General features: G+C 31.3%; 4 protein-coding genes and 1 long non-coding RNA gene across 5 annotated transcripts; 3 read left to right on the top strand and 2 right to left on the bottom strand.

Moving 5' to 3' along the window:
- Positions 1 to 370: 370 nt before the first annotated feature.
- LOC106331537 (ras-related protein RABG3a) lies at positions 371 to 2,252 on the bottom strand. The gene is made up of 7 exons (XM_013769915.1): positions 2,068 to 2,252; positions 1,964 to 1,990; positions 1,785 to 1,884; positions 1,554 to 1,700; positions 1,031 to 1,111; positions 805 to 950; positions 371 to 674 (listed from the first exon to the last, which is right to left on the bottom strand). Exons 1-7 carry the CDS (start codon positions 2,118 to 2,120, stop codon positions 608 to 610), a joined length of 621 nt encoding a protein of 206 aa, XP_013625369.1. The 5' UTR covers positions 2,121 to 2,252; the 3' UTR covers positions 371 to 607.
- Positions 2,253 to 6,562: 4,310 nt separating this feature from the next.
- Positions 6,563 to 8,252, top strand: LOC106336524 (uncharacterized oxidoreductase At4g09670). The gene is made up of 2 exons (XM_013775371.1): positions 6,563 to 7,259; positions 7,446 to 8,252. Exons 1-2 carry the CDS (start codon positions 6,795 to 6,797, stop codon positions 8,067 to 8,069), a joined length of 1,089 nt encoding a protein of 362 aa, XP_013630825.1. The 5' UTR covers positions 6,563 to 6,794; the 3' UTR covers positions 8,070 to 8,252.
- An 8,103-nt stretch (positions 8,253 to 16,355) lies between these two features.
- Positions 16,356 to 17,323, top strand: LOC106336515 (ATP synthase subunit delta, chloroplastic-like). Its single transcript, XM_013775360.1, has one exon. It carries the CDS (start codon positions 16,430 to 16,432, stop codon positions 17,132 to 17,134), a length of 705 nt encoding a protein of 234 aa, XP_013630814.1. The 5' UTR covers positions 16,356 to 16,429; the 3' UTR covers positions 17,135 to 17,323.
- Positions 17,324 to 21,158: 3,835 nt separating this feature from the next.
- LOC106333569 lies at positions 21,159 to 21,862 on the top strand. Its single transcript, XR_001268416.1, has 2 exons — positions 21,159 to 21,568; positions 21,658 to 21,862. It is a non-coding gene; the product is annotated as an uncharacterized LOC106333569 (long non-coding RNA).
- A 168-nt stretch (positions 21,863 to 22,030) lies between these two features.
- Positions 22,031 to 27,159, bottom strand: LOC106330026. Its single transcript, XM_013768594.1, has 6 exons — positions 26,337 to 27,159; positions 25,912 to 26,028; positions 25,715 to 25,807; positions 25,467 to 25,616; positions 22,209 to 22,268; positions 22,031 to 22,135 (listed from the first exon to the last, which is right to left on the bottom strand). The coding sequence occupies exons 3-6, from the start codon at positions 25,754 to 25,756 to the stop codon at positions 22,031 to 22,033; spliced, it is 357 nt and encodes a 118-aa protein (XP_013624048.1). The 5' UTR covers positions 25,757 to 25,807; positions 25,912 to 26,028; positions 26,337 to 27,159.
- Positions 27,160 to 27,253: the final 94 nt, after the last annotated feature.

Raw genomic sequence — 27,253 nt, 5'->3', positions numbered from 1 at the left:
AAAGATAACCAGATTATATGTACCATGTCAAATCAAATATGTACAGCATTAGAAGTTGTAACTGACATATTATTAACTTATTGTAAACAAGAAGCAACGTAGTCATCATGCAAATAATAGGTTAACTAATCAGGAAGGTAAATATACAACTTGGGTAAAATTAGTTGTTCATAGGTCCTTGTTTTGCAAGGCAATGTGTTGCATTACGAGGAACATAGAGTGAAATAAAACTCTTTTCTAATTCCACGTTGAGAGCTGAGGGTAAAGCCCATGCTAATCAGTGCCGAAAGAAACCATAGAAGTCATCCAAAGCGTCTAGAGAAATAAACTAATCATGCAAAATGAACATATCGTCTCCAAATATAAGATGAGTGGGAACCAAATATGATAAGAGCAAATAACAGTTCTTCCGAAAATAACAAAATATATCCAGCAGAATCGATTTGATCATACAGACTCCTCCAATCAATTAATACATGATGGAATGGCTGAAAAGATTGCTTCTACAAGCTTTATCGTTCTGCAATTCTCAAGAGTACACCAACCTTGAATGAATAACGAGCAAATGTATCAAAAACGAACGTAAAAGAATCTTGAAATCCACAGTTCAGCAAGCGCAACCACCCCCTTTTGGCTCGTTTTCAGGCATAGCAGCTGGTATGCCTTGGAAGTATCTGCAAAAACCAAAAAGAACTGTGTATGAGGAACAGATTCTATACCTACTCAGCTGTTTCTGTGCATTTTGACAGCCCACAGAGATAATACTTAATATATTAGAGCTAAAGCAAAGAGAAAACAACATACATGTCCTGATCATTCTCGTTGGCAAGAGCGGTTTTGGCAATGGTAAAGAAAGCCTCATCAACATTGTAGTCTTCTTTAGCTGATGTCTCGAAATAGGGTATGCTACCATTTGAAGCACACCAGTCAGCTGCTTTCGACTCAGAGACCTGTTAAGTTATATAGATGACGAAACCCAGACAAAGTAAAAGACTCCAAAGACTTAAAGCATAGATGATCTTGTACTTACCACTCTAGTGCTCCCTCCACCTATGTCAACCTTGTTTCCAAGCACTATAAACGGAAAGGTCTTTGGATCCGCTGGACTTGCCTGTGCAGGACAAGAAGATGCCACAGAAACAAAGTTAAGCATATTATAAATTTGTTAGTGCACGAAAAAAACTCAAAAATGCGCAAGCTTTATAGTTTAACGAATTCTAAAACTGCTATAAAGGCAGAAAATGAGTTAGTAATGTACTTGCTAGTTGGTAATATTATTGTTTTATGATCATTTTAACAAACAAACAAACAAACAAAAACATGTTATATTGCTCAACCATGGGAAAACAAAACTTCAGATACGGTCATAAGGACTCAAAGAGATATGTTCCTAACCAAAAGCTCTCCTAATGTAGAAGCAAGATGTTAATACAGATCTCAAGATTGTGACTCTAGATAGCCAAAGCTAACAAAAACTTCATATGTTCAATGTATTCATCATAACAAACAATGAAAACAAGCGGCTAATATAACAAAGAAGCATGCCAAAGAACCTGCTTAAGAAACTCCTCATGCCAAGTTTCGAGGGAGTCAAAGGACTTGGCCACGTTAACATCATAAACCAACGCACAGCAATCTGCACCTCTGTAAAAGGCAGCACCAAGACTCTGGAACCTCTCTTGTCCAGCAGTATCCCAAATCTACATAACCAAACATACATACATTATTAAAAAAAAAAAATCGAATCTTGAGAAAGTAACCTCATAAACAAAAGAGAAACCCACCTGGAGAGTAACAAGCTTATCCCCAATCTGAAGCTCCTTGGTGACGAAATCAGCACCAATAGTCGCTTTATACTGCAGACTAAACTTCTTATGCACATATCTTAAAATCACGACGTTAAGGCCCCCAAATAATAATAATATTCTCAAGCAAATGTTTCACAGAATCAAAAGAAGGATACTGATTCATCAACGAAGTCTTACCAACCCTGGAAAGCGACAATCACAGATCAAACCATTGAAAAAAGCGAGAATAAATTAAAGAATCAGCGTGTTTTATATTTACCCGCTATCGCCGAGGACAATGACCTTGAGCAAAGTACGTCTTCTCGTCGCCATTGGGATCGAAGATTGTGTAGATCTATCTCGGAGATCAAGTTATGCTTTTTGTTCGATTTGAAAAGAAAATCGAAGAAGAAGGAGAAGGAAATAGTAAAGGGGCGCCAATTAGATCCTATCGTTTTTTGAGGACTGAATCTATTTTTCTTTTTTGTAAATACGTAACCTTGTGTGGTTCTTTCCCTAAATAATAAAATGGTTTGGGGATTTTTGATAAAATAGCGAAAGAAAATACGTGGTTTTTAATGTCTTGGTTTTTTTATTTCATTTTGTCTGTTATTTAAAAAAATTAACTTATAAGTTTTTTTCAAAAACTTCAAATTATTTCAAAAATATACTATCACAACTTTTAATAAATAGTACCAACATATTATCAACAAAGCATATAACTTTACGTAGAATTAAATTGTAAATAATTAGTTTAACTCTATTGAAAGATTCGAAAAATGTTCTCAGTATAAGTTAAACAAATTTTTTTTACTAAATTTTTTTTTATTTATATTAGTTATTATTTTTTATTTTTTTATTACTACATAAATATAGTAATTTCAAAAATCTCATCACTACCAAGGAGGTCTCTCACACATGTTTGGTTTTTGCCAATATGGATCATTTGTTTTGTTGAACTTTTTTAATCTCGGATGATGATCACTTTGCCTGAATTTTATGATATATTTGAAAAATACGAAATAACAAAAAAATTAATGAAATTGACAAAGATCCCAGAGGCAACTTGAGAACATCAGAGACAAAAGCAATAATATGGAAAGAGGCTCAAACACCACATGTGCATAATGAGTCCTAGGTTACATCAACATGGACAAGCAATGCATAAACACAAAATACACCTCCTATTTAAGGAGATGGTGCTTTATAGATGGGTCTTGCAAGAATCAGGAATTATACTAGAAAATGGTTGATATAGTATATTAGAGGGTTTTGATTGATTGATGGGCCAGAAAGACGAGGATCAGCCTTTCCCTCTTTCATGCAGAAGTGGAAGCTTTTATCTGGACGATGAAATGCATGAAAAATCTGCAACAATTCTATGTAATATTTACGACAGATTGTTCACAGTTCGTTAAGATGGTTTTGGAAACCAGAAGAATAGTATTCTTTTACATTCTACCTCGAAGAAATGTGACAGATAAGGGAAAATTTTCAAACTTTTGAGATCACACATTTCCCCAGGGCTCGGAACACAAAAGTGAATAGCATTGCACATAGTGCTCACACTCAATCGTTCCAATTTGTCTTATAGACGCGGAGTAGCATAGTTTGTTAGCAGATTCTTAGTCGAATCTGTTTAAATTGATGACAAAAGAAAAACCAACGAAATTTTTTAAAAAAATAGAACTATGAAAACTTTGATTTTGGCTTTTATAAAAACAAAACTAAAATAATTATACTTTTAAAAATATTTTAAAGTACCTAAAATTTAAGTAATTCAAATATATTAACATAACAACTAATAGCTAAATTTTAGTTATATAAAAAAAATTTACAATGTAATAAATGTAAGATGGTTATAAGTAAAAAATTTAATCAACTTTATATAAATTTTATTGTATCCAATATTAATTATAAAGTTATAAATTAATCTACCAAAACAAATCTCCAATAACTTAATTTATCAAGATTATTATTTTGTAATTTTAGTCATGTTTTTTTCTAAAATTAATATTTGTGCAAAAAAAACATTAACAAAAGAGGATTTCGGTTTTTAAGCATAAAACAGTAAAACAAAGGAAAAATTAGTTTCCCTAAAAAAAATAGAGAATCTACTTTGCTTAAATCAAGATTGGATAAAAAATACTTTTTGGAAAATCATAAATCAAAAACTAGTTAAAAGTACAAACAATCATCATCTTACCAAGTAAGTATAGCCGATGGTGTACTCAGGGCCGGCCCTGGGCCAAGCCCAATGAAACATTCACCTTGGGCTCCCAAAAATTTTGAATTTCTTTTATATGTAAATAGGCCCACAATTTGTAAAAAAAAATTTTTTAGGCCCCCAAATTTTTGAAACCTTTACTAAATGGTCTTGGGCCTCCAAACTCTCAGGGCCGGCGCAGGGTGTACTTGAATTTTTTTTTTCTTTTATTATTACTCCATCTAGTTTTATCATCACTCTTGTTTTTATAGCACGAAATCATGTTTAGCATTTTCATTCATTTAATTATGTATTTATTTTATTGGATTGGAGTGTCAAAAATCTAAACGTTTTATTGTTTGACAAAAAAATTGTTTTATTGTTCTTTGGGAAAGTTCGATGAAAATATCCCAACTAAATTTCATTAAACTTTTTAATATCCAAACTTTTTTTGCTATCTAATTTAATACCCTAACTACTTATTTTGTTCATTTTAATACACAAAATTTTAAAGTTGTGCCGCTTTTAATACTCAAACTTTGTATATTTAAATTAAAAATATAATAAGTTTCAAATGAAATTTCAAAAATATCCAAAATCTAAGATAAAATATTAAAAATTTCCAATTTTATTTTAAGATTTAGGAAAAAAGTAAATAAATTAGAGAGAAATTTTTAAAATTTTAATTTTGAAAAAAAATAAAAAATAATTTTGTTTCTATTTCAGAGAATAAACTAAATTCAACATTTAAAACTTAAAAAATTTAATCACAAAATTTAATATTATTCACAATTTAGTTACTTTTGTTTCCCAAAAAAAAAATTTAGAATCTTTTTAAGATTGTTTTTGTAAATTTCAGAGATTTTTAAAATTTTGTTTGAAACATATTAGTATTTTAAATTAAAATAAGCAAAGTTTGGGTATTAAAAGGGGCACAATTTTAAAAATTTGTGTATTAAAATTAACAGAATAATTTTTGGACTATTAAAACTGGGTAGCAAAAAACTTTAGGTATTAAAAAACTTAATGAAATTTAGTTAACGTATTTTATGGAATTTTCCCTTGTTCTTTTGAACAAGATTTCGGTTCTAATTCGAAACTGCCAACTAGTCTGATAGTGTCCTTCACTCCATATAAATTAGTGTTTGTGGTTCGAATTTATTTGTGTACTTTCGTGCAGGTTGTAATTTTTGTTTAGCGTAGGCCTTCTCCAATAGTTTATTCTATTTTTTTTCTAAAAATAAAATAACTTAATAATAGAGTAGTCTCCATTATTTAGCCTCAAAAAACAGGTCATTTCATGGAAAGAGCAAGAATATGAGTTGAAAGAACTATATAAAACTCTCTTCTAAACATTAGAGATAATTTCTTGTTCTCAACAAAAAGTTGTCATTACAAGCATAATCTGAGAATATCAAGGTTTCTCCACATCGTACTCTTTCGTTAAAAAATGATTGCAACCAAACTCAGTTAGATGTCCAACTAACCTCTTCAACTATGCAAGTCCTAGGAGATATACACGATTGTTTTAGTATAAGAGATGTCTAAAGAAGATGAGAGAGAAGATGGTGTAAAGAGGTCAACTCTGCAACTTTTATAAAGCTTTATAAATCTACAATTCTTCGATAGCACAAACCACGTTCTTGTTCATAGTCCCTCTTGCTTCTTCAAAAACCTCACCAACCTCGTCGATCTTCAAAATCTGAGCGCAAGCCAATCGCATATTATTCATATGCATCAGTACTCACTTCCAAAAACAAGATTCACTGTAATTTAACTCGAAAATTTGCACTTCAAAATTCAAACACATCAATTAGATTTGGGGCTTTACATAAATTCAATTGAACGAATTTATTCAGTTGAACTTAGAATTCAAATCCACTGACACAAACTATCTCTGAGTTTGTCGATTGTGCTCACCTGAGCTTGTCGGTGTTCAATGGAGCGTCGTTGATCTCGTTGGATTCGGTCGGAGAAATTGGATCTGGTCACCGAAGTGTCGTTGGTTTCGTCGAATTTGGTCACCAAAGAATCGTTGGTCTCGTCGAATTTGGTCATCGGAGTGTCGTTGGTCATGGCGGATATGGATTTGGAGAGGTAGAAGAGAAGATATTAGGTATTAGGTGTTTAATTATTTAGGTGCATAATGGTCTTTCTCTTATTCAAATTTTAATGGTAAAGATGATTAAAGTAAATATCAAAAAATGGTACTAAGGATATGGTAGTTTAGACAATTTCCTAAAACAAATAACCTATAATAATTTTAATTTTAAATTTTTAAATTTTCAACCGAGAAATAAAATATAAAATTTTAGTAAACTCTAATATTTTTTTTTGACAAAATCTTTATTTTTTATATAAAAATATTCTATCGGCCGATCCGTCGGCCCAAAGAGAATGACATTCAATGCTATAGAGTGTACTAGTCGAAAAGCTCTAATTTTTAGTGTCACTTAAAATTTAATATCAAGAAAAATTTGTTTTTTAGAGTTGAAATAAACATTTTTATTTTGAACACCTGATTGAAACAAACATAAATATGAAAAATGAAAGGTATGAAGCAGTTGGTATCTAACTTTAGGTATGCTCCTCCAAAAATCTTTTGGAAAAAAACTTCCGTTTGTTTTCCCACCGAACATCCCACGTAAGCCATACACATACACTCCCAATTTTTGTGTCCTCAATTCAAGGTGGTCTCTTCTTTCGATTAACAATTCTTGTTCAGTATCTTAAAGCTCCACATCTCTTATCCATCCTCCTCATTCTCTCTCTATCATCCCTCCCAGGAGAAACCAACAGCTATGGCCACCGACACGCCGATCCGAATCGGAGTAATGGGCTGCGCCGAAATCGCCCGAAAAGTCTCTCGTGCCATCCACCTCGCTCCAAACGCCACCATCGCCGCCGTCGCAAGCCGCTCCTTAGAAAAGGCCAAGTCTTTCGTTACATCCAACGGCTACCCTGAATCGACCAAAATCCACGGCTCTTACGAATCGATTCTCGAGGACCCAGAGGTAGATGCGCTCTACGTTCCTCTACCCACTAGTCTCCACGTCGAGTGGGCTATACGCGCCGCAGAGAAAGGGAAACACATACTTCTTGAGAAGCCCGTCGCGATGAATGTAGCTGAGTTTGATAAGATCGTTGCGGCTTGTGAAGCTAATGGTGTTCAGATTATGGATGGTACTATGTGGGTTCATAATCCTAGAACTGCTAAGCTTAAGGAGTTTCTGTCTGATTCCGACCGCTTTGGTCAGCTCAAAACCGTAAGTTTTTCAATTTGATTTAACTGAAAATCAATCTGGGTTTCTTGTATAGAAGATAAAGTCTCTGGCTTTTGTGAAAATTATTCAGTTTCTTGACAGATTCAACAACAGAACATACCTAGTGTGTGGTTTCAAGAGCTGTCTTTAAAGTCTTATTTTATTTCTACTCGATGTTGGAATCTGCAGGTACAGAGTTGCTTTTCATTTGCTGGAGACGAAGATTTCTTGAAAAATGACATCCGTGTGAAGCCAGGTCTTGATGGGCTTGGTGCGCTTGGAGACGCTGGATGGTACGCGATCCGAGCAACTCTCTTAGCCAACAACTTCGAGCTTCCCAATACCGTCACGGCCTTTCCCGGCGCTGTGCTTAATGAAGCAGGAGTTATTCTCTCCTGTGGAGCTTCTCTGACTTGGGAAGACGGACGCACTGCTACTATATACTGCTCCTTCTTGGCAAACCTGACAATGGAGATAACCGCCATTGGAACCAACGGCACACTTCGTGTTCACGACTTCATTATTCCGTTTCAAGAGACCCAGGCATCGTTCACCACTAGCACTGAAGCTTGGTTCAATGAGTTAGTGACTGCGTGGGTTAATCCCCCGAGCGAGCACACGGTTAAGACAGAGCTTCCGCAAGAGGCGTGTATGGTGAGAGAGTTTGCTCGATTGGTTGGTGAAATCAAGAACAAAGGTGCAAAGCCCGATGGGTTTTGGCCGAGCATTAGCCGGAAGACACAGCTAGTGGTTGATGCTGTTAAGGAGTCTGTTGATAAAAACTATGAACAGATTAGTCTCTCTGGTCGTTGAAGGGAAGGGCTAAAATTAGTAGTGTTGTCATGAGTCCTCCCATCTCTCTGTTTTTAAACTTTGATCATCCGTAAAATATTGTTATCCCGTCTACCCGGTCTTCTGCTGTGTCCCTTGTATCCGTACTGTTGTATGTGTGTTGTTGCTATCAACATTTTATGTTTTATGATGCTATTTGTTACTCACTGCCTCACTGGTCACCACTCACCAGTGTGTAAGCACTTGTGAATCTCTCAATTCCACAGTTCCATGTGATTTGAACTTTGACGAATCTTGTACTTGTAACACCATGTGTATCTTAATTTAGATGAATCACATAGATGTATTTCAGTTTAATATGTCTTTTGATCTAATTTAAAAGTTGTGTGAGAATATGTTTGTCGATCAGCTGGCACAACACAGTCGTGAAAATAAGATGAAAGTAGATTATCCAATGACTTACATAATTAACATAACTAGGTGTTTTGCCCGCGATGCGGGCTTAAACAATTTCATAAATTTTTGAAAAGTTCTTGTACACTATATTCATTATACTAAAATAAATCTTAAAATAACTCAATATTCTATTTTTAATTATATAATTAAAAAAATTATTTGATTAATATTTAATTATATAATTTATATTTTTTTAACTTTTTACTAAAAGACTTTTTCAGATAACAATACAATATATATGTAGAAATTATCTTTTTTTTTAATTATATTTTTAGTTTTTGGATAACTTAATATTCTATTTTTAATTATATAATTAATAATTTTATTTGATTAATATTTAGTTATATAATTTATGTTTTCAAATTTTCACTAAAAAACTTTTTCAGATAACAATACAATATATATATATATATATATATATTATCTCTTTTTTAAATTATATTTTCAGATTTTGGATAATTCTTACTATTATTAATTTGAATCAATTATCTAATCAAATAAATTAAAATTTCTTTTTATTTTTAATTTATTTATACATTTTATTCATTAAGGGTATAAACGATATTACCACTCTAACTTTTAACGTGAGAGCTCGATTCCAAATTTTTTTAATTTATTTATACATTTTATTCATTAAGGGTATAAACGATATTAACCACTCTAACTTTTAACGTGAGAGCTCGATTCCGAAAATTTGCTTCGCAAATAATAGTATAGATTATATTTATATAAAGTTGTAAATATAAGTGTGAAATATTTACAACATAATAAATTCCACATATATATATATATATATACACAGTAAAACCTCTATAAATTAATATTCGATAAATTAATCATCTCTATATATTAATAAATTTCGTCGGTCTCAATTTGGACCGATGTAAAATCTGACACAAATCGATAAAATAATAAGATAATAATATTTTTAAAACTCCCATGTAAATATATAGTCTCATTAAAATCATAAATTAATAATATATCTCTATATATATTTTATATAAGTACAAACTAAACATTATATTGTTGCTTTTATATTCACAATGAAAATACTTTTATTTTTCTTAATATTTTAATATATTTTAATAATATTTAGTAAAATTATATCGAAAAACACATAACAATTCTATGAAACATAAAAATATACACCAAATAAGATAATAAAATAATATGAAAGTCAATTTTTCTAAAATTTAAATAATTTATATACGGTAAAATCAAATATTTTCTTATTTTATTAATAAAAATATTTAAAAATAGAAAAAAAATCTAAAAAAAGAAACTTTTATAAATTAATATCTCTATAAATTAATAAAATTCTAAAATCCCAACATTATTAATTTATAGAGGTTCTACTGTATATATTATCCAGTAAAAAATATTTTTGAGCAACAATACGTTTTTGTTTTATTTCATATTTCCACTTCAAACATAAAATTGTTATTTTAAAATAATTGTGATTAAAATATGAATATAAATGTAAAAATAAACATAAATTTAAATCAAATTAGAAACTAGTAACTAATCATAATAATAAATTAATAAATCTCTCTTATTAAAACAAAAACATTCCCTTGAACCTAACCTTTTTGTATGAATTTAAATTAAATACACCCATTTATTATAATGTAATAAAGAAAACAATATTATACTACTATCAATATTTCCAAACAACACAATAATTAATCTTGTGTTTAAACAATATAAAACACTATAATTGACTAAAATATTTAATAATTTATGAAAAAGTAAAAAATAAGTAAACTTTGGAGGTTTAGATACTACAAATTCAATCAATATCAAACAATTGAATTAATAGATAATATTATTTATATTTTTTAAATAAAATTCACATTTATTTAAATTTAAACAAACTTTCAAATTAAATTAAATAATGTGTATTAATAAAATGCAGTAAATTGACATCAAATAAACTTTATAATTAAAAAATTGTATATCATACAATTAATAAAATAAAATATATATATTTTATCAAAAATTCACGACGAAAAGAGTTGAAATAACCAAAAAAATAAATTAAATAGTATTTTATACAGTTTCATATTTAATTATTACAAAATAATATAACTAACCATATATGTTATACGGTTAGAGAAAAATGTTGGAGCTTCATAACTATCATAATATATAATAGCTTAGTCATATTTAACATTTATTTTCGCGTTAGTTTTTGAGGTTCACTTTTAACGTCTAACATATATAATAGTATATAACAATTTATTTATCTTTCATATCTAATTTATATGGTTATACATTGCACATATAGCTGAGATAAAGAGAAAATTTCATATATGTATTATTTATTACTTACTCCATTTTTTAATATAAGTCGTTTTAGAATTGTGCACATAGATTAAGAAAATCATTAATTTTTTTATATTTTCTAAACAAAAACATCTTTAATTATTTATTTAACCACAAATCAACCAATAATAAAATAGAAAGTATATTATCATTGGTCATATAACATTAAATGTTAATAAATTTTGCATACATAATCGAAAACGTCATATAATTTGAAACATAAAAATTTTCTAAAACGACTTATATTAAAAAACGGAGGGAGTAACGGTAAACAGATTCTGCTATCTGATCCTTATTAGTCGGTGAATCTATTTATTCAATTATTTTATTAATTTATTAATGATATAATGTAATTTAATACATCTCCTTCCCAAAAAAATTTATCCTCAGCTGTTTTAAAGTTACGAACACTGCTTTTAAAAATTTTAATTCTAATTGCAAAGGCAAGATGATATACAATCTTAATTTTCTCTTCATTTGAGGTTGGAAGTTATCAAATTTAGAGTTTTCTGGAGAAATGGTTTTTGGGTTCTTATACTTTTTGAAAAGCGAAATTATTGAAGCAATATGTTTTATACATTTAGGCACATATTTTTGCAGTTACACGACCATCATCTTCTCGTGTTGTGTTTCTCTATTTGGTTAGGTTCTATAACTATTGCCAATAGGCTCTTGCAAACATTTTATTTTTCTGCATTTTAGTTTATGAAAGCCAGTTACAGAAAAAAAATATTCCCGCTCATTAATCACCTGCTCCACCACATCATTACTCTTGTTTTATTGGTGCAGCTAAGTTTTGGCACTTAAATCATAGACTCTTTCAGTTAACCATATATAAAAGTACTTGCACTTGAGCTAGCAATGTATGTCTTTAAAAACGACTGCTAAGTCAAATGTCATTGAATATTCAACTTCTGATAATGACCAGCTCACAAACTTCTTTTCTAAGATGGATTGTGTACTGTTCTAGAAGTTCTGTTTTCCCTCAGCAACCCAACATAACTCCAGCTCTTCTCTATAATACTATACATATCCTCAGGGCCGGCTTAAAATCTTCGTAGGCCCCGGGGCAAAAAAAAAATTTTGTCCCGTAAAGCAAAAAAATATGGTTAATTGCAAGAAACTAAGGCAATGATGTTTATCAAAACAAGCAAAACAAATGTGTAACACCTTATTATGCTCACTGAAATAACTAATCTCATATTCTAAAGCCAACAGAAACTAATGGCATAGCCAAAACAAATCATTTGACTAAGAAACGTTATTCATACGATCAAACCCGAATTAATCAGCACTTAAGCTTGTCACAAATCTATTTGAAACACCTTTTGTGTGATTAAATAAAAAATTCAATAAAAAGAAATATAACACTCAGGAATAGGAATCTGAAAGTCCAAAAAAAAAAAGCAAAGCTGAGAAAGATCGGTAAATATAAGTTGAATTGTATCTAAGAAACAAAAACATATTAAGAAAGACAAAACACGTTATCAAATGCATTCACAAACACTTGTGATTCTATAAGGCCTACTCTAATGGGTTTTCCTCCTGACCTTCTTAGCGCCCAATGATCTTTGATGAAAACGTGTTAACAAATAACCAAATTAATTTCTTATGAACGTGTACAAAACAAGGAAACATAACTTTAGAGCCTAAAACTGAGAAATTACAAAAACTTACTAAAAACCGCTATCCATTTTCAGTCGGCCATGTGTAGACTTGAACACATCTAAATGATAATCTTTGAAACCTAAAAATTTAACGCTATAAAAAGAAAAAAAACTTTTATGGGCCCCTTTTATCCATGGGCGGTCGCCCTGCTGGCCCCACCACTTGAGCCGGCTCTGCATATCCTTCTCTCTTTTTTTTGTTGTTAAATTTGATAATATCATTAGAATGAAGTTTCTGGATATACATAATACGTGAGTTTTAAGCTACCAAGGCAAAAAATTCAAAACAAGGCAGGCAGCTAAAGGGTTTGGTGACAGTCATATAAAGAATATGATGTTGAGAAAGCCACAGAGGCATCAGGTCCCTGAAGTTCTGTCTTTCACGTCTGGCTGTGGATCTCCTTGTCAATGAGGCGGAAGACGGCATGAGGAGGTCCGGAGAGTCTGTTATGCTGTTTAAACCGACCAACCACCAGTTTCAACAGTACCAATTTTGAAACATTATGAAATCAGTTGGCGGATCTAGAACTTGTTATTACCCAGGGCAGAAATCAAAAATACTAACATAAGTATAAACTTTAAATAGAGGAGTAAATGAAAATTTTATAAGAATTGCATTGGATTTAAAAATGCTATGTTGGACTACTGCCCCTACTCCATGTACCTTGAATATCCCAACTTTATTCTTCCACAAGATATGAGCCCGTTGCAACGCAACGGGTTTTGTTTGATGTTTTAATTTAATAAAAATCATAAAAGAATAAATTATTTTATTATATTTTATGATTGTTTTTTGCATATGTTTTTTGAGATTTATTTTATAATTAAAATTCGTTTTCACATGTAAGTTCAAGTTAATATTTGTATTTTATAATCATGGTGCATATATGAATTGTTAAAAGTTTTGTACATCGGATTAGAGAAAATACTATACCTAAACGTATAAAGTGAACACAAACTGAAATAAGAAATTGAATGAAAAGTAAAAAGAAATAAAAGTCAAATACACAAATCGAGTTAATGACAACATTATACACTCTTATCTAGTGCGCCTAGGACTAATTCCACTCACGGCATTAGAGGTCTTATCCCTTTTTTTACGTACTAATTTAATAATTTATTAAATAAGTCTTTATAGTTTTATTTTGCTAGAATTTTTTAAAAAAGGAAAACATTTTATTTTATAAATCTCTTTTTATTTACAATATAAAAATAAAAAATAATATTAAATACTTTTTTACAATTTTGTTTAAGATTTTAGAAAATGAAAATTATTGTCATATATAATGATTATCTTCTCTTTAGAATTTCAGAAAAAAATAAATTGGTATCAAATAATTATTTTTAGTTATTAATATATAGTTTTAAAATTCGTATTAATACTAATTTTATATATTTTTTTAATTGAAGAATTTTTAATATCATGTTCATCATCAAATACTCTCTTAAAAATATTATCAAATAAATTTTTACAATTCTCTTTTGGTCAGGACTTAAAAATATGATACAAATTTCTTTTGTTTAGGATTTTTTTTTATAAAAACAAAAACAACTATCAAATATTCTTTTACAGTTTTTAGAATATTAGAAAAGGAAATTAATATTATATAATCTTTTACAATTATATTTTGTCTAGGATTTAGAAAAATAAAATTTCCATTTAATAAAATTATTTTAAAAAAAAATTCCAATTTCGAAATTATTTTTTTCAATATCATTAATATTTTTACAATTTTTCTTGTTAATTAAATAATTTTACTATCATGTTTATCATTTTTTAAGTAAATTACTATTAAATAAAATATTTCAATTATCTCTGGTCATGTTTATCATTTTTTTATCAATCACAATCTAATTTTTTTAGTTGACACATGTCACAATCATATCTGATGAAATATTTGAAGTTAATTTTAGTTTTTTTTTAACACAAAATTATTAAAAATTAAAGTTAGTTAATTATAAGAAAAATAAGATTAATTTTATACTTTTATTTTATTTCGACTTTTAGAAGGGAAACTAATTATTTGATAATTATTTTTTCTTTTATATTTTTATACAGCTATTTTAGTTTTAATAAAAAATTTCTGTTAAATTATTTATATATTTTGTCTTATATAGACAAATACATGTCACAATATTATCAAATCATCTTTTTTTAATTCTAATCAAAAATAAATTGCTATCAAATAATTATTTTTAGTTATTAATATATAATTTTAAAATTCATATTAATACTAATTTTATATTTTTGTTAATTAAAGAATTTTTAGTATCATGTTCATCATCAAATACTTTTTTAAAAATATTATCAAATAAATTTTTACAATTCTCTTTTGGTTAGGACTTAAAAATATGATACAAATTTCTTTTGTTTAGGATTTTTTTATAAAAAACAAAAACAACTATCAAATATTCTTTTACAGTTTTTAGGATATCAGAAAATGAAATTAATATTATATAATCTTTTACAATTATATTTTGTCTAGAATTTAGAAAAATAAAATTTCTATTAAATAATTATTTCTATTTAATATAATTTTTTTAAAAAGTTTCCAATTTCAAAATTCGTTTTTTCAATATCATTTATATTTTTACAATTTTTTTTGTTAATTAAATAATTTTACCATCATGTTTATCATTTTTAAGTAAAAAATACTATTAAATAAAATCTTACAATTCTCTATGGTTATGTTTATCATTTTTTTATCATTCACAATCTAATTTTTTTAGTTAACACATGTCATATCAGATGAAATATTTAAAGTTAATTTTGGTTTATATTTTTTTTTAACACAAAATTATTAAAAAGTAAAGTTGGTTAATTAAAAAAAAAAAATTAATTTTATATTTTTATTTTATTTATACTTTTAAAAGGGAAACTAATTATTTGATAATTATTATTTTTTTTATATTTTTATACAACTATTTTAGTTTTAATAGAAACAATTCTGTTAAATTATTTATATATTTTGTCTTATACAGACAAATACATGTCTCAATATTATCAAATAATCTTTTGCAATTAATTTTTGATTAGAATTTAAAATAAAAAGAAAATTACTATTAAATAATGTTTATAATTGCTTTTTAATATAATTTATTTTTTTAATATTTTAGTATATATATTTTTAATTATGAGATAGATTAACACTTATCACAATCTTAAATATATAATTGCCATGTGTCGTAATTATATTAATTAACAATTTTGAAGAACCAAGCTTTATATAATAAGATGTGCTAAAAATAAGAATTTATGCATTTGGTCTCATGTTAAATGTTCAATAGAGAGCCATGTTCCTTGAATCTTGTAGGAAGATCGTAAAAGGACGAGCACCAGAGGTCATTAGCTCAGCTAGAAAGGACCCTGACCATTGTGTCAGAGGTCTCCAGTTCAAATGATTGCTGGGACGAAATTAATATGACATGCTGTGATTTTGAGTTTATGGAGATTCTTGAAACTCTTGATATTCAAAAGAAAAAGGATGAGCGCGAAGAACAAGCTTGTAAATTACTCATATATTTGACCCCAAAAAAATTACTCATAATTTGTGCTAGGCTATCGAATTTCAACCCGCTGAAACCAAACTAGGTCAGGTGAAATCGATTTTAGTCGATCCTCCAGCTTGGTCACATGAGTCTAATTGAAATCAACATTATTTGTGGTATCACAATTCTGGATAACTGGAATCGATCCTCGTTAATATGGAGCACAGATATCTTACCTATAATGTGTCTCCACGTGGCGGCTTCTCCATCCTCTAGCAATCTCATCACAAGATAAACCTTCTATGCTCTACCCTCGATCTTTACTCATCAACAAATCTCCACCGTCCGTTTTATAATTCCCCAAAACCTTAGCTTCTTCTTCTCCTCTCGTCTTCGAGAAACCACAAATCGCTCTCTCTCTCTCTCTCTCTCTCTTTCTCTGCAATGGCGTCTCTTCAGCAAACTATGCTCTCTCTGCAGTCCAAACTTCCTCCATCATCTTTCCACATCGGGGGATCTCTTCCTATGCGAAAGACAGCCTTACCACTTCGAATCAGAGGCGGAAACGCGGCGGGAGCGAGAATGTCAGCCACGGCGGCGGGAAGCTACGCGATGGCTCTCGCGGACGTCGCGAAGAGGAACGATACTCTCGAATTGACGAGCGCAGACGTCGAGAAGCTCGAGAAGGTCTTCTCCGATCCGCAGGTGCTCAACTTCTTCGCGAATCCAACCGTCGAGCTCGAGAAGAAGCGTCTCGTGATCGACGAGATCGTGAAATCGTCCTCTCTCCAGAGCCACACCTCCAATTTCCTCAACATCCTGGTCGACGCGAATCGTATCAACATAGTGACCGACATCGTGAAGGAGTTCGAGATTGTGTACAACAAGATAACGGACACGCAGTTGGCCGAGGTTAGATCGGTGGTGAAGCTGGAGCCGCCGCAGCTTGCTCAGATCGCCAAACAGGTTCAGAAGCTGACCGGGGCGAAGAACGTGAGGGTGAAGACGGTTCTTGATCCGAGCCTTGTCGCTGGGTTTACGATTAGGTACGGTGATTCTGGGTCGAAGCTTATTGATATGAGTGTGAAGAAGCAGCTTGAGGATATCGCTGCTCAGCTAGAACTCGGCGAGATTCAGTTAGCTGCATGAGAAAATTGTATTATTGACAACAGCTTCTTTTTACTTGTGCAAGTTAATTCTTTCTCTCTTCTTTTCTCCATCAATCATCTCCATATAATATACTTATATAAATAATTCTCGAGTTATTTTCAATTATTTCTGAAATGTAGTGAAACTGTGTGTTCGACTCATGAATCATGATTACAATGTTCCAGCTTAGACTGACGAACAAACATCATTATTACTATCAGATGCAATCGTACCAAAAACCATATAAGATCACGAAATTAGAGCATCTCAGAATTCCAATGCAAAAAAAATTGCAAAATAAAGCGAAAAATACAATCATAAACAAACAAAAAAAATATTATTATATTGCAAAATAGATTGAAAAATACAGTCATGAACAAAATAAAAATTACTCTATATATGCAGTAATGTTTTCTTTTTTGTTCATGACTGCATTTTCTACTCTATTTTGTAGTTTTTTTACGGTGGAATTGAAGATGCTCTCGAATATAAAAAAATTCTAAAAGTTAGTTTTCTCGTAGATTATTGATAAAAAAAAAAAGTTTTCTTGTAGATAAATTATAAGCAAAATGACTTTAAAGTCCTCCACCATTTACATTACAATTTTCCACTAAATTTGGTTTGCACGGCCATAACTTGCATATAGATTTACTGAGATATCAAATTTTTTTGTAAAGATATGTGTTATTTTTTGTTTTCTTGAGAAGGTTATATGTCTAAAAATGCCAGCAAAGCAAGTTGACAATTCAGTCTGAAAATTGCTATTGGATGACTCACTATGGTGAAAAACAGGCCGTCTCAAACTTTATAAAGATGCTGTTCAAAAAAAAAACAAGACACCTTTTTATAACCTAAAATAATTTATATGTTTTTCTGACAAAATATTGTTATAAAATAAAATAAAAATACCATCTAGTTTCATCTAAATAAAGCCATTCTTCTAGCTCTTTTTGATGCAAAATCATTAACCAAATCATCAAACTTGATCTTCTCCAAAATATCATTTTCAATTGTGATCATCGCTAGCCCATTTAATCTTTCTTGTATCATTGTTGTCCGCAGATGTGACTTCAACAATTTTAGTTTCGAAAAACTTCTCTCTGCAGATGCAACCGTTACAGGATTAGTTAGTAAAATTCTATAAGCAATAATAGCACTTGGAAAACAATTAGCACGCATCAAATAATTCAAAATGTCAATAGGATAAATTATCTCTTTTGGTATAACTTCTCTAAGTAATTTTAATTCCATAAACAATTCATTTCCACTAACATCAAAATTCTCACCCTTTTTAAAAGCATTTGCAAAACTACTACAATAATTATTTAAAGCCATATCATATAAAGAAAACCATTTTTTCAGGGTTAAATAAAAAACCAAAAAACTTTTCATACTCTTGATATTGTTCAAACCTTTTAGTAAGTAAAGTAATTGCTTGATCAACTATGCATAAAAAATACTCAATCCTAAATAATTCCTCACTAGATTATGGAGCAGCTGAAGGTAAACTATTTGAGATCTCATCAAATTTTCCTTTTTCTTTGAATAACACGTTTTTGAGGAAATATTGGATCAACACCTATATCTATAGCAATTTTTCTAGCAGTTTCCAAAGCATTTGAAAAACCAGTATCTCTATACTTTTGAAAACTCCACTATTCCCCTAACTTTTTCAATGGCAACATCAATAAGCATATTTTTAGACGGTAAACTTTTACTAACCAAATTAACACCATATAACATTTCATACCAAATAACAATGCTCACCAAAAAACACAAATTCACCAAGTTCATTTGTCGCTAAGGATTTAGCTTCACTTCTAATCATAGAATCATTATCACTTTCAGCTACTTGAAGTAAAGCCTCACGGATTTCTAAAATTTGGAATCTAATTGCTTGAACACTATTTACACGACTCTCCCAACGAGTAGATGACAATGGCTTTAAGTGTAACATCTTTTATATTATCTTTTAAAATATCCCACCTCTTACTAGATTTAACAAATATTGTGTAGATTCTTTGTTTCACTCCAAAAAAATCTTTAGCTTTTCCACAAGTATTAGCCATATCACATCATTAAATTAAGACTATGAGAACTAGAAGGAGTATAAAACGCTCTTGGATTTACATCTAAAGATCGTTTTTGTACTCTTTGATGTTTCCTTTCATGTTTGCACCATTATCATAACTTTGGCCTCGTACATTATGTATGTCAAGACCCAAAGACGATAATTCATTTTGTAAGACTTCAAAAAGACTTTGACCACTTGTATCATTCACATGTAAAAATCCTAGAAAAGATTCTTCAATTTTAATAGGATGAGAAGAATAATCTACATACCTCAATATCATAGATATTTGTTCTTGGTGGCCACTGTCAGGAGTACAATCAAGTATCACAGAACAATATTTTGCTTGTTTTATTCTACTTCAAATTTCAGATTTAATTGCATAATCAATCAAAATTATCAATTCATTTTGAATATTATGACCAAAATAATGAAAATGAATATCATCATTTATAATTCTATCCACATGCTCTTTGATAACCGGATCAAATTCAACTAACATTTAAATTAGTTCTAGAAAATTTCCATTGTTATTTTTATACAGTTTAGCATTAGTACCACGAAACGAAATGCAAGATTATGCTTTGCAAGAAATTTTACAACAGAAATAATCTTAAACAAAACTTTTTTCCAATGATCTTTTTCTTTTAAAATTAGTGTTTGAGCCACTTTATCAATAGTTTGATTTTTCTGAAATCTTAAATATACCAAATTGTCATATTCTTAATATGTGAAACACTTGTTTCATGCTCTTTAAGCCAAGAACTAAGATGTGCCCAATCTTTAAAACCTTCATTTGATAACTGACATTTACCGGCAGCTTTTTTAAAATATCTTACAGCAAAAACAAAATAATTTATCAATCTCCTTACAATAGACTAACCAATCTCTTTTGCATTTTTCTCCATTCAATAAAATTCTATTGTACCACTTTGCAGAAAAGCATATATTGAATTTATCTTTTGGACCCTTTTTAATTGACATATCTCTTTTAGGACCTTTTTCTACTAAAACATTAATCATCTTAGAATCAAGAACATTCCAATTTCTTGGATCAAAAATATCAAACGTATACAGATGCTCATCATTTACTTTTTCTAAATCATCATCATTTGAATTCAAACAATCAGCATTTTTAAGATCATTCTCACAAGCATCATCACAATCATTATCATCTCTAGGCATTCAAACATCAACACTATCATCATTTTTATTCGTATCTTCTATATTTTCATATTCATTGAGTGGAAGAAACATTTTTTGGTTTTTTAATTATAAACTTATGAAAAACACCACTATGAACTTTTCAGTTTCTTTTTTCTTTTGACATTTTTTTGTATCCACGATCATGAGCCATAATCTATAAAATAATAATAGAACAATAGAATCTAGGTAGTGGTTAGACAAAAAGATGTGGACTCTTGATTTGATCAAACAAGAACTTGGAGACTCTTCTTTTCCTCACGACAGAAGCTTGAACTTGTCTTTCTTATTTGTGGTTACTTTTTTTTTTGGAAAAGTTGGTGAAAAAATTATATATTTATCTCCCTTTTTATAATCACTAATTAATAATATTTTCCTAAGCATAATCAAATTAAAATATTAACTTTCTAAACTTACACTGAACATTAAAACAAACACCAACAGCTATATTTTTACTTTCCAAAATTTATAATTGATATAAATTCTAATTACTTCCTAACTTATTGCATTTTTTGTTGGTTATGTTAACAAAATCAAATTTGTGATTTATATTTATATTATTGGTTAATAAATACAAAAATTAAATTTACATATAGCTATCTGATTTTTTATAAATATATGATTTTATATTTATAACTATTACTAAAATAAAATAAATTATGGACCCTCTAAAATTTTGGACCATGTTCAACCGCTACACTTGCATGTGCAAAAAGACAGCCATCAACACAAGATAGTAAGAACCTTTCCAAACCCAAGCCCCAAAAAGAAGTATAAGACCTTGCAGTTAGGCGCATTAGTGGAGCTCTGGAGGATAGTGAAGAGTCGATTAGGAAGTGATAGTGAAGGAGATGAATTAGGTCGACCAAAGCCATGATTGCATCGTCTTGGTGGAGAGTTTTGGATTTTCTATCCAATCACTGTATTTTCATCATCCCATGCCTTCTCCTCTATATACCCATTACTTAGACCCTCTCTAAAAAGATCCAGATCCTCACAAAAACTCTCTTCTCCACTCTCTTCAAATCCAAACCCTTTTTCTCATTTGCAATTCCAGTCTATCGTCTTCTCTTCATCTCACAAAATAAAATGTTTATAATTTTTGGTAAAATCTTATTTTAAAAATATTTCAACGAAGAAGATGAAGCTGGAAATGAAGTGTTTGTCCTTATAAAAATCTCTATTGTATTTTGCTTTGTAAATCTTGCTACTATCTAGTTGTCACACTTGGTTGGTTTATGTTTTACAGGAGGAAGATGATGATTAAAAGATGGATCAGCAGCAGTTTGTGTAATGTAGTTATGTTCTCTTATTATGGGTTAGCTACTAGTTTTAGGGAGAAGAAGATATTACTATATATGTTTCTCCGCTTATGTTAACTCGGATTATTCATATCTCTACTTTAGTTTCTCTCATGATAACTTTGGATTTACTTTGAGCTTTGTTTCTACTTTTATGAGATGGCATCATCTGTTTGCTCGCAAGCGTAGTATATAATTTTAAAGAAGATATCTACAATAACGTTTACCAATAAATATAGTCAAACCAAAACTGTATTTTTAACATTCTGAGTTCTTTAAATATAGTTTTAAACAAATATTAACGAACAAGAGAAAGCAGTGCTAGGATTTTGAGCTCTGTTTCTTGAACTCGCAGCATTCAACAGTTCCTTTGCAGTAGAAGGGCTTTGCCGTATCTTCCATTTCCGTCGTCTTCAAGCTGATTCCCTGCAGAGATTACAAAACATATTTTAAGTATATGAAACAATCAATGGGAAATCATATATCAGAAGTAGAGTACTTGTAGTTTCTTCAGATTGTCTTGAAGTTTGCTATGAGCCATTTTGTCATCACCCATTTCCTGCACAACAACACCAGAAGGTGAAAATAAAAATAAAAATAAAAATATATTTTTTTTAAAAAGCTATATAAACATAACATATTTAATTAAACTTTTAAATTGAAATAATATAAATGCTAATCTTTTTTTTTTTGACAAAGGGCTTTATAAATGCTAATCTTTCAATATTTTTTTTTTAATTTGCATTATAAAACTTTTCAAAAAAACTTTTCTAAAATTTTTTAAATTTATTTTTCTGATGAAATTCATATTTATTCATCTATGGGTAAAACATAACATTTACAGAGAGAGCAAGAGTACTTCTAAACTAATTTGCTATGCGAAAGGATAAATATACTAAGCAATTGAAAACTATATCGAATGTTGAAACCATCTCTGTAACATGCCTGCAAACGTATGCCTAGGCTGATACTTCTGAGACATAATATGATTCCTTATGGTCTTATCTATCGGTGTCCTCATAGTATATGTTCTCATCCAACTCGTGTGATGTCTCCTTTCATTCCCCTCTCTCCAGATGTGGTAGATCGTTGCTTGGAAAAGAAGATTGGTAAGAATGGAGTCGAGGTTGGTAAAGCGATAGGTTTGAAGATGATCGAAAGTCAAGTTTCAATCCGAATCAATACCAGAACCTAGAAGCCCACCAGCCAGACCATCCCACACAGTATAATAATAAGGGCAAGCGAAGAACAAATGATCCCTTGTCTCATCCCTTTCTTCACACGAAGTACATTCATGTATCATCCCCCAAGATCTCATCATGTCACCAGTTGCCAACCTGTTTTTAACAGCTAACCAAGAAATGAATGAACACCTCAGGATTCCCTGAGAAAACAAGACCACATTGCTCCAATCCTCCTTAGCTTTCCTAGGCCTGAGTTGTTGCCATGTCTTTGAATCTGAGAATGAGTCTTGAAAATCATACTCTACATCACTGACTTGAAGAGGGGCAGGAACCGGCTGCCCAAATAGTGTCCTATAGAGGTCTTGATAGTGGCGACTTCTCTGTCCTCGTATAGACCATCCATTTTGATTGACAGTATTACATTTTTTAAAATTTAATAGTATTATTTTTTAAATATAAATTTTATATTAATTATAATATTATGATTGTTAATATTTTGTAGTTATAAAAATATTCATATTGTTAATTTATTATTTAACCGGTGTTGCACAATTTTTGATCCGCAAACGTCTAACCTCACCCGTAACAGCTGAGGTTACACCACAACAATATATTCTATCAGGAATGAAGAAATTTGATGACTCAATCAAAGAGTTGTTGGATGAGACTCTTAAGGATTTTAGCGCACCTAATTTGATTTAAGCCTGAATCTGGAATTACCCAGCTATGGAGAAACATTAAAACAAAATCTCCAACTTTTCTGTAGGTGAAGATGTAGAGAAAGTCAAACATTCTTTTGGAATCTCAGTGTTTACTATTCCTCAATGCCTCGGCTATTCACGGAAGAATAATCATCTGCTTCCGGAAGAAAGAAAGAATTTTTTTGGAATTCTACAAGAGCCATTCGTTCTTTTTTCTCTGACAAATGGTCAGAACTTCATCTGGGTTTGAATCCTACTGAGAGGTCCACTAGGAATAAGAAAGAACAAGATGTTTCTTTTGTCCCTGCTGCGAAGATCGTCGATGGTGGATAAAGGAGACGAAGGCAAAATACCAAGGCCTATTCACCATCAGACACATCTGCCGAGTATGATATTGTATCTCTTTGATTTAAGTTTTGCAATTGGATATCCTTGATTTGAGATTTGTATTTTTTTTTTCTTGTATGGTCTTTAGCAATCATTGGAATTAATCATAATTTGGTAGAAGCAGTTTAGGTGTTTCACTGTTTGACTTAACTCGATTTCTGTAAATGGTTTTATATCAATAGCTTAGCTAAGCGCTCCCGAGTTTCAAGCTGTTGAGAATTCGAAGAGTAGATCTTGTTTTGGAGGAATGACGCTCGTTGAGTAAACGCTCTGTTTGATTCGAGAATACCAGATTTGTGGTCACTGTAATGAATAAACAAATGATAACAGAGGGAAATTGGGTAGTCCTGCTTGTCCAAAGCATGTGAGAGTGACAGGTCTGGCTCAGCAACATGTGGTCTCCTTCCATTGAAATCCAAATTGGGTAGGCCTGCTTCTCCCTTCTCTCCCTAACCTTCCACACTAAGTTAGGACAAGTCAGGTGAAGTCTTGTGAAATTTAGTGAAGTCTTGTGAAGTCTTCCTTTCACCTTTCTCTTTATTTCAACAAATTAATGATTCATCATGTTGAATACATAAGATACGAAATCATAACTCTCGGGTTCTATGGACCGGAGATATTTGTATATGGAACCAGTGGCAGCGACCCTAGCCAGAAACCCTTCTAACATGTACCCTCCTAGACACTGGATAGGCTTACCAGATATTGAAACCATGCTTCTTAGCACTCCCATACACCACCGTGCCGTTAGAAGGTTGTTCTCAGAAATAACTTTAGCACAAGCAGTCAATACCCATTTCAACTCTCCCCTTGATATTGCATCCACTATCAACATAAAATCATCTGTATCTCATGGCCACATGGAGTGTTCATGATAGACAGTATCATTGATACTCTCAGCAATCTCTGGCAATGGATGCAACATTATTGCTTCAACTTCTCTCAGATTTTGTTCAAGTCTCTTACATTTTCCATCACAAACGAGCAACTCATAGGAGAGTTGTTGGTCTTATTACGGACCGTTCATGCAAAACCAGCAGATAAGTCGCTATCTTTTACAGTCTTGGGGCTGCAGCTCGTGCTCCAAACCTTAGCAACAAGGTAGGATTCAAGAGAAATTGACCGAAATATATTTTTTGAAAGGCAACTTTGAACATCAACCAAGCAGGAGACTTTGACTACAACACATGTATAAGACCTAAGAGCATCATTAACCCAAAACCTCACTTTGGGTCTCTTAATCATTTTTAAGTATTAAATTTATTTAAAAGACCTAATTAAGAGACACCAATATTTTTATGCTCCAATGGGAGTCTTTTATTTAATAGTTCTTAAAAAAAAATTTAACAAGTACAAAGAAAAACATAAGAAGAAAAAGGAAAAACAAACATATGAAAACATCAACATAGACAATCCAAGTTATTGTCAAACATTCATTCATATTCATAGACATAGAGTGTTGGAAGGGGGAAGAAATAAACTGACTTGAAGGGTGGATTTGCAGTGAGAGCACCTGAAGCAAGACTTGTGAAAGGGGACACCATCGGTCCTGAGATTTTGCAACGAGTTGTACTTTGGCTTGGAAACACGATTATGACATTTTGGCTCTGGCAAAGACAACACCAGCAAATAAATCTGCAAAATCAAAATAAACATACACCAATTGAATCTTTCCCACTTTAACTCACCAAAGAAAAAGAGAGCATATAAGTGGAGCAGAACGTTTTACTTACCAAAATGTATGCTGAACAAATTTGGGAGACTGAGAGGGACATCAAAGAGTACAAGACCAGATAATGATATCGGAACCTTGATGAATGAAACCACTAGACTGGCCACATAATAGAAATAACATCATACCGTAATCAGCCACTTACAAATGAAAGATTATAAGGGAATGTTTCTATCTGTAGTCGGAAAAGAGAGATACATGTATGTTGTGGGTCCGGTTTGATGCAAGAACCACATCGAAGTGAAGCTGATGGCCAAACCAAGGAAGCCGCTTGCTGTTGGGGCTTCCCAAAACATTGCATCTTGCGTCACATCCCTGCCAAAGTGTAAAACACAAAATGTAATTACATCAAAGGCAATATCTATCATCAAACACTTGAAGCAAGACTTGTAAAAAGCCAAAGTGTAAAACACCTTTTAGTTTCTGACAGACACAAAATGAAACTCTAACTGGTAACTGTTAGAAGCAAAAGCACTAAACTTGCAATCTCAAACGAAATATAAACCCCCAAAGCTATAACTTTATCAGTCCTGCGATTGCCTTTGATGTAATTCAATAAAAAAGAAGAGCCTTTGCAGCAAATTAAATCCAACAAGAAACAGAGAAGGCAAAGAAAAAAAAACCCTGAGCTTTGTTGAAGAAGACTTGGTTCTTCTTATGCATAAGAATCTCAGCTTCTCCTTCCTTAATAACCCGACCGCACGGCTCTAAGTTTGTTCTCTTTAGCAGAGCACAGCGGATCCGAAGAGGAGATCATTAACGGCTCCGGCCTTGGCGATTTTGATGCGATTCTCAGAGCCACCAAGGGAGACCGACTTGGTCACCGTCGTTGCCGTCGAGGAGAGGATTTGAGAGAGAGAAGCCGAGCCACACATGTTTCGACAGCTGTCCATAAGAGACGTCCCTTGCTGAGCCAGAATAAGAGACGTGTCTTCAGGGTTTTCTATTTTTCTATTTTTTTTAAATCATAATTAGCCTAAGAGACATGCATAAGATACTGTGTTAATGGTGCTCTAAGAGTTCCAATCCTAAACTATAGTTATATTTTCCAATCATGCAATTGTCCGAGAAACTCATCAGAGTTTACTGAAGAAGAACTAGAGGAGCATCAAAATCAACCTGAGAAGAGAAGAGGTTAAATTCTTTTAGGACAAAAGTAACCTCTAAAGAAGCGATATTTCGGTTGAGAGAACAGCACACAATACAAGGACGCCGTTGGGCGTAAAGCGAATAAGACCCATCTCTCTGGTCAAATGTTAATTGTGTAAGAAGAAACCTAGGAGATCGATGGATACTCAGGATATGGCACAAAGTCGCCGCCATTTCAAGTCTTTGATTTGATGCTCTAACGAAGGTACTGACTTCGTCTTGTTTATCCTTGACATATCTCTTTCTTCCACAGTTTGGTGGCTTGTTGACTGCTGGGATTGTGGCCTTTTCCGGCTGGCCCGTAAGTTGTTTTCTCTCTCGATTTGTGTGCTTTTTTTTTTCTTCTTAAATTTTGCAATTTATAACTCTTCAACGGATGTGATTTTATCCG

This window comes from Brassica oleracea, chromosome C3, assembly GCF_000695525.1.
Source record: "Brassica oleracea var. oleracea cultivar TO1000 chromosome C3, BOL, whole genome shotgun sequence".
Classification (NCBI taxonomy): Eukaryota; Viridiplantae; Streptophyta; class Magnoliopsida; order Brassicales; family Brassicaceae; genus Brassica; species Brassica oleracea.
This window is presented reverse-complemented; position numbering and strand designations above follow the sequence as displayed.

Bases quoted from the DNA above. Each gene is read 5' to 3' on its own strand.
- LOC106336515 (XM_013775360.1), top strand. From the start codon at position 16,430: ATGGCGTCTCTTCAGCAAACTATGCTCTCTCTGCAGTCCAAACTTCCT.
- LOC106336524 (XM_013775371.1), top strand. From the start codon at position 6,795: ATGGCCACCGACACGCCGATCCGAATCGGAGTAATGGGCTGCGCCGAA. The intron at 7,260-7,445 runs GTAAGTTTTTCA...TGGAATCTGCAG, and splicing joins GCTTTGGTCAGCTCAAAACC to GTACAGAGTTGCTTTTCATT.
- LOC106331537 (XM_013769915.1), bottom strand. From the start codon at position 2,120: ATGGCGACGAGAAGACGTACTTTGCTCAAGGTCATTGTCCTCGGCGAT. The intron at 1,112-1,553 runs GTTCTTTGGCAT...TGTCCTGCACAG, and splicing joins ATGAGGAGTTTCTTAAGCAG to GCAAGTCCAGCGGATCCAAA. The intron at 951-1,030 runs GTAAGTACAAGA...ATAACTTAACAG, and splicing joins GTGGAGGGAGCACTAGAGTG to GTCTCTGAGTCGAAAGCAGC.
- LOC106330026 (XM_013768594.1), bottom strand. From the start codon at position 25,756: ATGTCCCTCTCAGTCTCCCAAATTTGTTCAGCATACATTTTG. The intron at 22,269-25,466 runs GTCAGTTTATTT...GTTGTTGTGCAG, and splicing joins ACTGCAAATCCACCCTTCAA to GAAATGGGTGATGACAAAAT. The intron at 22,136-22,208 runs GTACTCTACTTC...TAATCTCTGCAG, and splicing joins ACAATCTGAAGAAACTACAA to GGAATCAGCTTGAAGACGAC.